The 11,378-nt window shown below is 38.5% G+C and overlaps 1 protein-coding gene across 1 annotated transcript; it reads right to left on the reverse strand.

The window, feature by feature from the left end:
* Positions 1 to 352: 352 nt before the first annotated feature.
* LOC118470057 (leukocyte cell-derived chemotaxin-2-like) lies at positions 353 to 10,206 on the reverse strand. Its single transcript, XM_055017412.1, has 6 exons — positions 10,034 to 10,206; positions 9,724 to 9,806; positions 6,462 to 6,773; positions 5,963 to 6,053; positions 5,355 to 5,500; positions 353 to 963 (listed from the first exon to the last, which is right to left on the reverse strand). Exons 2-6 carry the CDS (start codon positions 9,764 to 9,766, stop codon positions 797 to 799), a joined length of 759 nt encoding a protein of 252 aa, XP_054873387.1. The 5' UTR covers positions 9,767 to 9,806; positions 10,034 to 10,206; the 3' UTR covers positions 353 to 796.
* Positions 10,207 to 11,378: the final 1,172 nt, after the last annotated feature.

Consider the following 11,378-nt stretch of genomic DNA (forward strand, 5'->3'; position numbering starts at 1 on the left):
TAATAATTTTATTAGCTGGTGTAACTACAATTACATTTCTTATTGCTGATGTTTGTACAGTCCAAGGCCAAGTTTGAGATTTTATTTGCAAGAATAGTTGCAAAATAGCTCCATCTTTTGGTCTGTTGTACTCATTACATGAACATTGTATATGTGGCAGTTCTGTCCTATCTGCAGAAACACAGCCCTTACAAAGATGAATAGAAATTTATAGCAGCATTGGGGGGAATAATTCAGTATTGTCATAGTAAGCAATTGAGTATACAGCAATGAGAAAGCAAAAATTTTTTATGACATCCTACATTTTCCTTTGAGCAGGGCTATGACAAAGAAAGACTACTTAAAACAAAAGCAGAAATGAAAGTATGAATTTATTGCAACTAAAGGGTTACGTGAGTTCATGCTGTCGGATGTAATATTTTTCACAGAAAACGAGAAGCAAAAAAAAAAAAGTATGTTCAAGTCCTAGTTTAAAAATGTTTTGGTTTTTCCAGTTCATTTTATGTGAGGTTCTGTAGAAAATGATAACAGGGACAATACACAAAGTTAAAAAAGGCTATAAAAATGAAGAAATGCAGATAAAGAATCACCAGTTATACAAAGGTCTGCCATCACAAGCTAAAAATGCTGAACTATGAATACGTTTCCATTATTAAGGTAAAACATAATACAGTCTAGTTCTCAAAATGTGAGATATTAGTTTTTAAATGCTGCATATTTCATAGAGATTGGTGAAATGAGTGAAAGGCATTGTGGATGAAGATTGAACACTTATATAATAGATGAGAATCAGAGGTCATATGAAAGGTGAAGGGTCACTACCATCGCACATTTGCAGCTCCAGATGAGATGTGATGCCAGAGAAACGTTCCTGAAGTGGCAACAGATAACCCAGAGCTTCTCCCTGAGCCACCGGGCCTAAGTAACGGTAAGGATGGATGTTGAAGATCTTCACACAGTGCACTGGAGGAGACAGAAACAAATATGAGGCTTTTAATGCCTTAATATCTGCCCTCTTTTGTTTGGAAAACTCAATTAAAAATGTCTAATATACTGCATCTAACTCTTTTTTTTTGGTCAGAGACGGCTGGTTCTAAATATCAACAATGACTCAGCTAAGTTTACACACACATTTCAGAGTAGTTTAGAAGAATCAGGCGAAATTTACATCCATGAAGTCAGCTTGCTTACATTATTTTACTTTCATGGAGACAATTTGTGGGAAATGAAGCCACATTTTTCTAATCATTGGATGCAGCTCAGTTGAGACATGTTAGGAGAAAGCTGTTTGGCAGGTAAATTAATGTTAAACAGACCAGTCAGTTGCTTATTACCTAAATAAATCATTTGTGTATATAGGAAAAAACAAGGGAGACTTTAGCAAAGCAGTTTAAGAATTTGCATGAACGTATAGCACACCTATGGAGATGAAAATGCTCTTAGGGTCTCCATTAACTTTCAAATGCAGAGATAACTGATGTATAATTGCTCATTTAGAATTCTAAAAGTCAAGACCCTAAATTAAACCTGTCTCAGCATCTTCCTTTCTCCATTCTGCAGACAAAAACAAACAAACCGCCAACTCAGAAGCAAACAACCTAAAAGTAGGCTGGTCTGCAGCAAACTCCACACCGTCATTAAATCCTACGAGCTCCTAATGATCAGTGTCTCAGCATTAATGTGGGTATCATGGCGAGGTAATGTGTCTCTGTGATGTCTAATCATGTCTGTGGTTTACCCGGAGATGAAAGGACCTGACGGTACATGTGTTCTTCTGATAATACAGTTCAATTAGGGGTAGAGGCAGAATGAGGACTAATGATGTTTACTCATCATTCCAGCGCCTTACCAACTCACGACAGTCTCTAAACACTCACACGAGCACAAAGGCGCACGCACACAAATACACACTGCGCAGGCATGCATGGCCCAAGCACAGATGTGTTGCTTTGTTCTGTAAGAGTGGCCCTTATGGGGGTCATTACGCATGAACAGCCTTTGATGGGGGGTTTCACATGAAGATGGGTCCTGATGTTAGAGGCAGCCGTGAGTTCAACGGAGTCTCAGCACATCATCGAACACCTTCACTAATCCCCGTAAATCTGTGCTTTCCATCCCCATGTAATGCCTTCACCATAATAACCTCGCCTTGCCTTTGCCCTAGCCGGGGCCCCATACAATGTAGATTACACGTATTTACTCACAGAGGTAAAAGGTTACAGTGGTGTGATTAAAGCTCTTTGTCCATATTTGCTGTTGTTCCAAAAATCTCCAATTACTTGTAGATGGATTATTTTAAGCAATTTTTGGTCACAGTTGAAAAGTTGCTCTGTGGATGGTCCACTTGGGTTCCAAATGAATTTTCTCAACAACTACTGAATGGTTTGTCATTAAATTTGGTTCAGGATTCCCAGCAGTGGTGCCAAAATGGGGGGACGAGGGTGGGGAGCCCAAAAACCTCACTGGCCAAACCAGATCCAACATATCCTCCTGAGAACCGAGGGAAAGAAGTATCTTTCAAGTTAACTTTTTGGGGGGATGTCCTGCCTTTTTGGAGCGAAAACATCTCACAATATAAAAACTATTTTGTTTTAGATTTTCCAGCACGTCCACTGTAGTGGACGAACAGGACGGGAAAAAAAAATAAAACAGCAACACTTTGAAATCAAAATAGGCTGACAAGAAAACAAGAATGCCAATCCATTTTCTAATGAAACTTTAACCCTCCTGTTATGTTGCAGGTCAAACTGACCCATTTTAAATTTAAAAAAATAAATCGATTTCTCACTCAGAAATTGTGAAAATTATTTTTCAGTGACTCAACCATAAAATGTGTGAGTTTCGTCAACTAACCATGGTTAGTTTTGACGTTTCAACCGAAAATATGGAAGAGGAGTCCGTCTTTTTCCAACTTCGGAGAAAAGAGAAAGTTTGATACATTGATTGGTCAAATGTCACAATGTCATGTTCTGTAATGTAGAGTGATCTTCAAAGATTGCCTGGGTGAAAACCACATGATCTCAACCTCACTGAGAGGGAGGAGCAACGTCATAGTTAATGTGTGCAGAAGTTACCAAATATGATCACTTTCCCCATAAAGGAAGTGTAAACAACACATAAAATGAAAATGGTTCATTGCATATATTTGCAAACTTCAACAGAAGAGGTGTCCTGTGTTCATTTATCAACTCTATGAAAAGAAAAAAATTCAAAATGTGAATAAAATTTTACAAAAAAATCAATGTCATGTAAAACTACTGTATTTTATAAGTAGGTCTTTCGAATGTACATTAAAAAAGCTTCAACATACTTTTTTAAAAAATGAAAAACTAGCAAATTATCCTCGTTGAACCATTGACCTGTGAGAGGTAAAGAATGCTGTGTTAAATACTGATAGAAATGTTTAGTAATGGAGTTAATAATGAGATATAAACAGTGTTTTTGGGGGAATTTTTTGGTTTCTGTCACTTTTGGATAATTAAACATGACCCAGGAACATTTCTGATATTCCTGAGAAACGAACCTAACAGGAGGAGTTAAGAAACTAAATTAAACTGAACATGAACATAAATTAAACTCTCAACAGTCAGGAGGTCTGCATTTTGTCTGAGCATGAAAACAAAGTTCCCCTCATCCCACCCAATCGTGAGATATGATTGGAAATGCTGGGATGTCCTCTAAAGAGCACATCAGCATTTAATAGGGTAGCTGAAATGAGTCAAAAGATATCGATCAGAAACAAATGTTCACTACAGAAGACATAAATGAATGGCCAGGTCTCAGGAGGATATCAGATTCATTCACTGAAACTCCAACGTCCAAGTTTCAGTGAATGCAACTACAGCGTCCACGTTTAAGTGAAAGCACAGATAAATATAACAGTAATGCGTAGGCGCCAGCTCTCGGCTATGCAGCTCGTCTGTTAACATCACAGAGGGTTTAAAAGACACAGTTTACATACCGCTATTTGACAGAAGGTGCACACAGATCTAAAAAATGTCAACAGGAGCTGAAGTGTAGTTTGTTGCTTCCAGCTGTTTGTACTGAGTTTATTAAATAGCTGCAGCATCAGACAGCAGCAGGAACCGTATGAGCGCCTCCAAAGCAAGGGAGGTATGCACATTTATGCACACAAAACAGCACGACACAACACAGCGGTAACTTTATTAATTATTTGTCGCTAGAAATGATCACCTGCATGCAGACAGGATCGATCAGGATGTTCCAGTAAATGACACATTTTCCTATACTTCAGACAGGTGAGCTGTCGCACACAGCCACAGGTGATCAGTTATAGTTAAATTATTTACTATACAGCTAAATCTGGGGCTTCATCACAGATGGAAATTATTTGACTGTAAAAGTCTAATTGGTTTATTAATGGCAAAAAAAAAAATGTTCCGTTATATCTACTTGTTTTCATTTGGAAGGTTTTTTATTTCACTCCTGGATAATTGTGACATTATTGTGAATTTGGATTCGTTACAGAATGTGACCTCTCTAATTAATAAAGTAACTACCCAGTTATGGAAACAAGCAGCCATGTAACAATAAAAACATATTTCATTGCACCATAAGTTACTGTTGTTAGATAAACTACCTACACAAATGGACAATCCTCAGTGTTGAAACCAATTGCATGTGGTATCGCAGATTTTTCGCTATATCACATGATTTTGCAGTCTATAGATATTTTTGATATATTTATTATTGTGGGAAGCTGCCACTGGAAAAAGCTTATCTGCCTTTTATGCACTCTGCAACTACCAGATGCTTTTATTTTGTTTTCTTCTTGGTAAAGTTTTTCCACTCAAATACAGCAACATGTTCTCCTGAGCTATTTTGTGAATTAGGCTGATCTAATGACAAAAGTTCTCACTCTACCTTAAAGAAACTATGAACATCAGATTATTTGTATCATTAACTACAAAAGAGGAAAGTCAGTGTGCGAATTTGTAACTCTCATATTGGCATTGTTTTTTTCATTTAGGCTTCATTCTGCAATAGAATAATAGAATTCCTGAAATGAATTTATGGCTTTTGCTTTTTGTGCGGCCCTCCAAAATTTTCCACAGACTTTTTTCCAAGTTCCCCCAGCATTTTAAACTTCCCACTCATTAATTAAAACATCTCTACAATGACCACACAGAATAACTAAGACCCCCCTTTGGATTTGTTATATAGTATGAGGAAGAACTGCACTCAAAGTGTTGATTTTCAGTCAGTATTTGTTGACATACATCACACTCAAGGCTTGATCGTATCATTTTAAACAGCGATTCATTATCTCCAGCAGTTCATTTTCCTTGCTGCACTCACTTTTAGGTAATGAACTGATATCTTGTCCTTCTTACCATCACTGAGAAGTTTGACCCCGTCGTACTGATTACCAGCTGGGTCTTTCTGACTCACTGGACCCGCCAGGGAGCCTGAGAAAGGAGCGTTGATGATACCGAAGTCATCACACACCAGGTCCACTGCCTTATGGAGGCCATTAACTCTGCGAGAGGAGTGATAGAAAAGACTGGCATTATACTGCCATCTTGAAAGGCCTCTTTCAATTTGTCATACTTCATCAAAGTTGTCAAACAGAAAATCTAATGGATAAGATGGATTAGTGCATCTCTGCCCACTGAAATCCAGCCTTCCACCCTGACAAAGCTTGACTGACTGTCAGTAAAGCTCTAGCACAGACTGATCATAAATTTTGCAGGTAAAACTCGGCCAAACTGTGAAATGAAACCTAAAATTCTTATTTCAGCTTTCTCCGTAATGTGAGGCTTTTACAGTGCCAAACTACCCAATAACCAGTTTGATCAGACATCAGATCACGACAGAAGCCACATCGTGATCAGGTTGGGAGAGTATGCAAAAAAGAAACTGCTGCATTATTAATATCTCTGTGTTGCAGCATGAGTAATCCTCTGAAACAGAAAAAGATCAAAATGACAGGCAAAATCACCTTTTGGAATTGAAAGCTCCACAGCCGTGCGAATCGCAGGCCCTGATTCTGTTGTTGTGGTGACCAGCACAAAGGACACTCCAGGCTCCAACTAGACAAAGATGTAAAAGCAACATGTTAGTTAACACTTTTTCTTCCCAAATCACACCATGTGAAAAGCTGCAGCATTGCATACCAAGGTAATTTTTAAAAAATATGTTTGAAAATCCACTGAGTCTGAGTCACCTCATGTTCTATTCAAGTGGAAATAAGGCCAATTACAGCAAAAAGGCACCATTCAAATGTAATTTACTGATGTCTTTTCCAACAGCGGTGTGTCAGACACTGATACAGCCACACACCCACCATAACATTTTATTGAGTCAGACACTAAAGAACGGCACAAGACCCTTTTAATTCTGGCTTTGGAAAAGAACTGCAGTGTTTTTGTGACTGTTTGTGTCTGATAAAGTTTAATGGAGGTTTATCTAGTGTCATTTTTGCATATGTATCACTGTACCTTGCATGCAACACTGCCGCGTCTTAGCCCCCGAACATTTGTCTTTCAGGTATCGGCCTTGGCAGATGAACCGGTTTGGCTGGCAGATGCCTCCCAGTCTGGTGCAGCCGATGTCATTTCTTAATGGCACGGAAACTCTCCTACTTCCCGCCTTTCTGACCTTCTTTCTTGTAGTCACAGCCTGACGTCTCCCATCACTATCGGCAGTGTAATTTCTCTTCATCTTGGGGCTGATGTCAGCATTCTTGCCAGGGCTTTGAAACTCTCTACTTTCCCTCTTTTCATGTTCTAAAGCACAACTTAACAGCACATCTTAGGGAGGAGATGAAAGGTACAGAGAGTTCAAAATAAAGGGAGTTAAGGAGGGAGGATTAAAAAATGAGAATGACTTGAAACAACTTTCGAGGTTTAAGGATTAAATCCATTTTTTTGTGAGATTGATAGTGGGGAGTACTTTCAGTTTAGTTTTTTTAGATAGAAACTAAATCCACGATTTTTCTTACTGTTTAGATAACGCGTACAAACTATGATTCAAATGGAAACTGACCGATTTATATACATCACAAGTAATTATATATTGAAGTGCTATTAATTCTGAGCTTAAAAAAACATTCACTAACCAATCACAAGAAATTCACATAATAACAAGAAAGAAAACTCCACTGGTTCTCAAATTGGGTCATTTCTAAAGCCATGCTTCACAGATAATTGCTTCAAAATGCCCCCGAATCCCTTGAAATATCAAAAGCAAAGGTCAGAAACACATCTTCTAGTGCTTAACAGCTGATTGGTGCTAAAGAAAAAACTTGAAAACTACTTTTGATTACGTCTATGATGAAATACTTTCGGGAGACGTGGTTACTTGTGACATTTTCCTAACTAAGTCACCAGGTAAGTCTCAGCTCCTTGCCCGGCCACACTTGTTGAGAATTGTGTTCCTTGTCCATGCAGACACAGAAAGTCATAGTTCAGTTACTCAGAGTGTGTTTAATTCTGACAGCATACTAATTATCCTGCCCAGACATGTGTCTTTGATCTTCATTAACCTCAGAAGCACAGAAAATATTTCAATCACGCTGCCATGGCACAGGAACACACACTGGGCTCAGCGATTGAAAGAAGCTGCTTATCACTAGAAGGCCTTAATGACTGAGAGACAGTCGGGCAGAGTGGCTGGCTGTGGCATGGAAAAGCAATTTTCCTCAGCAAGACTGAGGAATTTTGTGACAAAAATGTAAGTGTGTCCGTGTTGTGGGATTTTAAGATTGAACAAATGTTAAAACTAGGAAAATAGAAATCAGACTCAAGTACAAACAATGATAAAACTGGAAAACATAACGTCTAAACTGAATTCATGTATGCACTGAACAATCCTGTGTCAACTGCAACCCAATGGATACCAATATACAACGACAAAACTGAAAGTACAAGCTCTCTCTCCGTCTCTGCACTCATGAGTTGACACCAAGGTCATGCTGACCGAGCAGAAATAAAGAAATGGAGGTGGTCAAACTTTTGACACGATTACATCACACACCCTTGATATCCTGATTGGTTCTTAAGAAGGATGGGTTGTTGTTTTCCAAAGAGGAAAATTTAGAAAAAAAAGTTTGGAGAAGTATATGGGTCAATATATAATTGTGGGACTTTTTGTAACATAGTTGACATTTTTTGCTGTTTTCAGGCCTAAAATCAACATGGCCGCCTATAACCAAACACCACATGGCATTTTTACAGAAAGATTCTTCTAAATATTATATGTACAACTGAGTAAAATTGAAATTGAAAGTTAATTATAAAGATATTGCAGTAAACCTGTTGACATGCTATAAATCCACACTTGACTCACACACTACTTTATATTAAATAACTCAGAAAGCCTTGGAGTCTGGCCAGTCTTTTCTTCAGGAGGAAATGACATCATGTGGAGCAGGTCATGTGATCTGGAATTAACACACTTCCTTGAGAGGTGTTTTTGTAATGGGGAACTTAGTTGAAAGTGATTTCTCGGACACAGGTACAATTTGTTATTTTCCATATAAATTTCATATATTGTCAAAAATTAAATCTGTCATGATTATCTCAACTTCACAACACAATCAAAATAATTTTTGAATAAGCTCATTTTATTATTGTTCAGCTAATTAGAAGGCGGTTGTTATTAAATTCAGACGGTTACTTAGTTGACATTTTAGTGATAACCAGTCATTTTTTATTAATAAGTGATTGTTTCCATAACTATGGAATTTGTGAAGACATGATCATAACATAAAAAACATTGTTTTTTACTTTTAATAAAAATGTATGCAAGATATATCCCATGTACTTCAAACGTCCTTCAATTATACATTGATCCATATAAGAAGATGCAACTTTTTGTGTAGTCAGTTAAGAGCTCGAGTTTTTGCTCATGTTTGTTCTTAAAGTCTCTGTATTGAACAAACTCTTTCTTGAAAATTTTTCTGAAGACTCCAACATTTGATCCAGAAGTCATTTTTTGACTCCAAGTTTGACAAAGCTGCCTGATCATCACTGGCCTTTAACTGGCAGACTGAGTCACAACATCCGTTTTCTTAGCAAAATCAGCTTCGACAAGGAGTTTGCTGACTAATTTGCTGAATCACGGTTAGGTTGCTCCTACATTATGGGTGTTATTACCACATTAGTATTACCAGTTAACCTGAACAGATGAACACAAACAGAGACAGACATGACACCGACTGGCTAGCATGTGTCCATTAACTCCACTTGACTTGGTACCTCTCGTGGACCTGCAGAGTTGAGCCCGCTGCGTGGCATGAATCATTTTTATCTCAGTAACAGGACGGCTGTCTCATTTTCATGTCGCTCAACAATCCCCCCAGAGTAAGAGCGCGCCTTAAGCTTTTCCAGTTAGATGCAATGATGTAATGTCGCATTAAGCATTCAGTCATGCTTTAAATGTGTCATCCACTTGCGCCAACTCACTCCAGCAATAGGCCCGAACCCCCCAAGGTTTGTGTTTACAGGAGTTTACAGTCTCTTAATAGGGCTCAGTTCATGCTAATTTGCTGGGGCAGGGGGACATTTATGCACCATTTATTGTTTCCATAATAGGAATCTTATTAGTGTACACTGCTGAAAGGAAAATTGTAGTTTGCCTACAAATGCATGACTGTAGTATGTGGCTGTAAGTGGATATCTCGTCGGCAGCATGAATGTCAGTGTTGGTGTGACTAACTTTACATTTTTGCAGCAGGGAGCAATAAAGCAGACTACTTACAGCGTATTAGAAGTGCTGCTATGAGACAGATCCTCAACAGCATTATCAGATGATCAGGACAGAACTTTAGAAAAAAGAAAAATCTGCAGAATAGACAAAAAAAACACAAGAAAACAAACATAACTGTGTTAGGTAATGTCCAGCATGAACCTGAAGAATCAAATCAAGTATATACAGGCACACCGACTCCACTTTTTATAGTAGAAATCCTGTCACAAAACTCAAGGGCATAACAGCAGCAGATCAAATACCCATTACTAATGGAATACTACCCAGAATTTCGAGTGGGAGAAAATGAAAGTATACGTACCGCTCATATGGAGAAGCTGCAGTGTGGCTGCAGGCAAAGTGGATAGAATCACAAAGCAGCGACTGTTGGAAAACCAACCTGCTGTGGAAGCTACAGGTCTGGACCGCAGGACGTTTCCCCACTGTCAATATTGATACTGGCCTTTAGAAAACACCCATTTACTGCCTGCAAAAGGGAAACTTCATTGACTTTTTTGTTGCTATACTGAATGGAACTCAGAAGTGGTTGCTTTTCTGTTTGCTTTGCTTCAGAAAATATACATTTTAAATCACAGAATCCTTACATGATATAAAAAGATGCATTTTTAAGCAATAAATTATATATTTTTCTTGAGGAATTTCACTATTATGATTGTATTGTATAGAAGAACCACCAGGTGATATAATAATTTGATGTAATTGTATTTTCTGGTAATTTTTAACTAATGAGTCAGAATATTGAAAGCGCCTACTACTGTGTAAAACTGCTCCCAATCGTTGGTGCATGGGGCTGTCCTGTGTTGTCTACCACTGGGAGTGGATCCTTTGGGTCCTGTGGGTTGCAGGGTGAAGTCTCCGTGGATCAGATTTGTTTCTGAGCATCCCATAAGTGCTCGATCAGACTGGGATCTAGGGAGTTTGGATGCTCAGTCGTCAAAGTAATACATAAATGACAGGAATCAAGGTTTCTCTGCAGAACACACCACTGTAACAACAGGACAAAAGTCATTTACTTCACCTGTCAGTGGTTTTAATGTTATGGAACTTCAATGTTAGTCCTTTGTCATGATGTGTACTATGAACAGCTGCAAGCTGGTGAACAGCAGTTTGGACTTGCCTACAGTCCAAGGAGCCGTATATGGATTGGTCCCGGACATAAAACCTCCTCCAATCATGGTGCCAGGTGGACCTTAAAAGGCTCATTCATGCCAGCGTTTGGCAGCAGTTCATAGGAGTTGAGCTGTCCACTTAGGGATTTAGGAACACTAATTGTTGTGCTTACTGCTCACGTGAGCTAAATGCTAGTGAGCAGATCTTTGGTAGATAGGGATGCTACTGCCCTGTATTTTGGTTAGGAGCTTCCTTTGTATGAATTACATTTTATTTTCTTACAGTGGGATAACATCAACTTGTGAGTAAAGTTCACTTTAGGTTATGTTTTGTTCTTTTTTTCCAGTAGCATCCATCTGTATTTAACTCCCTCATTTTTTGTTATTGTTTTATTGTGAACCTACACTTACCAAATACAATTACAGCCATTCACTCTGTAACTCTGCATTGGTTTTGCATTCCTCTGTTGCCATCTGGTTACCCTAGACAGCCAGGTCGCAACAAGTGGGGACCCATCTGGGATCTTAATGGTTCTA

This window comes from Amphiprion ocellaris, chromosome 14 (assembly GCF_022539595.1).
Source record: "Amphiprion ocellaris isolate individual 3 ecotype Okinawa chromosome 14, ASM2253959v1, whole genome shotgun sequence".
NCBI classification, from domain to species: Eukaryota; Metazoa; Chordata; class Actinopteri; family Pomacentridae; genus Amphiprion; species Amphiprion ocellaris.

Excerpts from the sequence above, each read along its gene's own strand:
- LOC118470057 (XM_055017412.1), bottom strand. The coding sequence starts at position 9,766 with ATGCTGTTGAGGATCTGTCTCATAGCAGCACTTCTAATACGCT. Across the intron at positions 6,054-6,461 it reads GCGGCAGTGTTGCATGCAAG|TTGGAGCCTGGAGTGTCCTT; the intron begins GTACAGTGATAC and ends ATCTTTGTCTAG. Across the intron at positions 964-5,354 it reads GGTCAAACTTCTCAGTGATG|TGCACTGTGTGAAGATCTTC; the intron begins GTAAGAAGGACA and ends TGTCTCCTCCAG.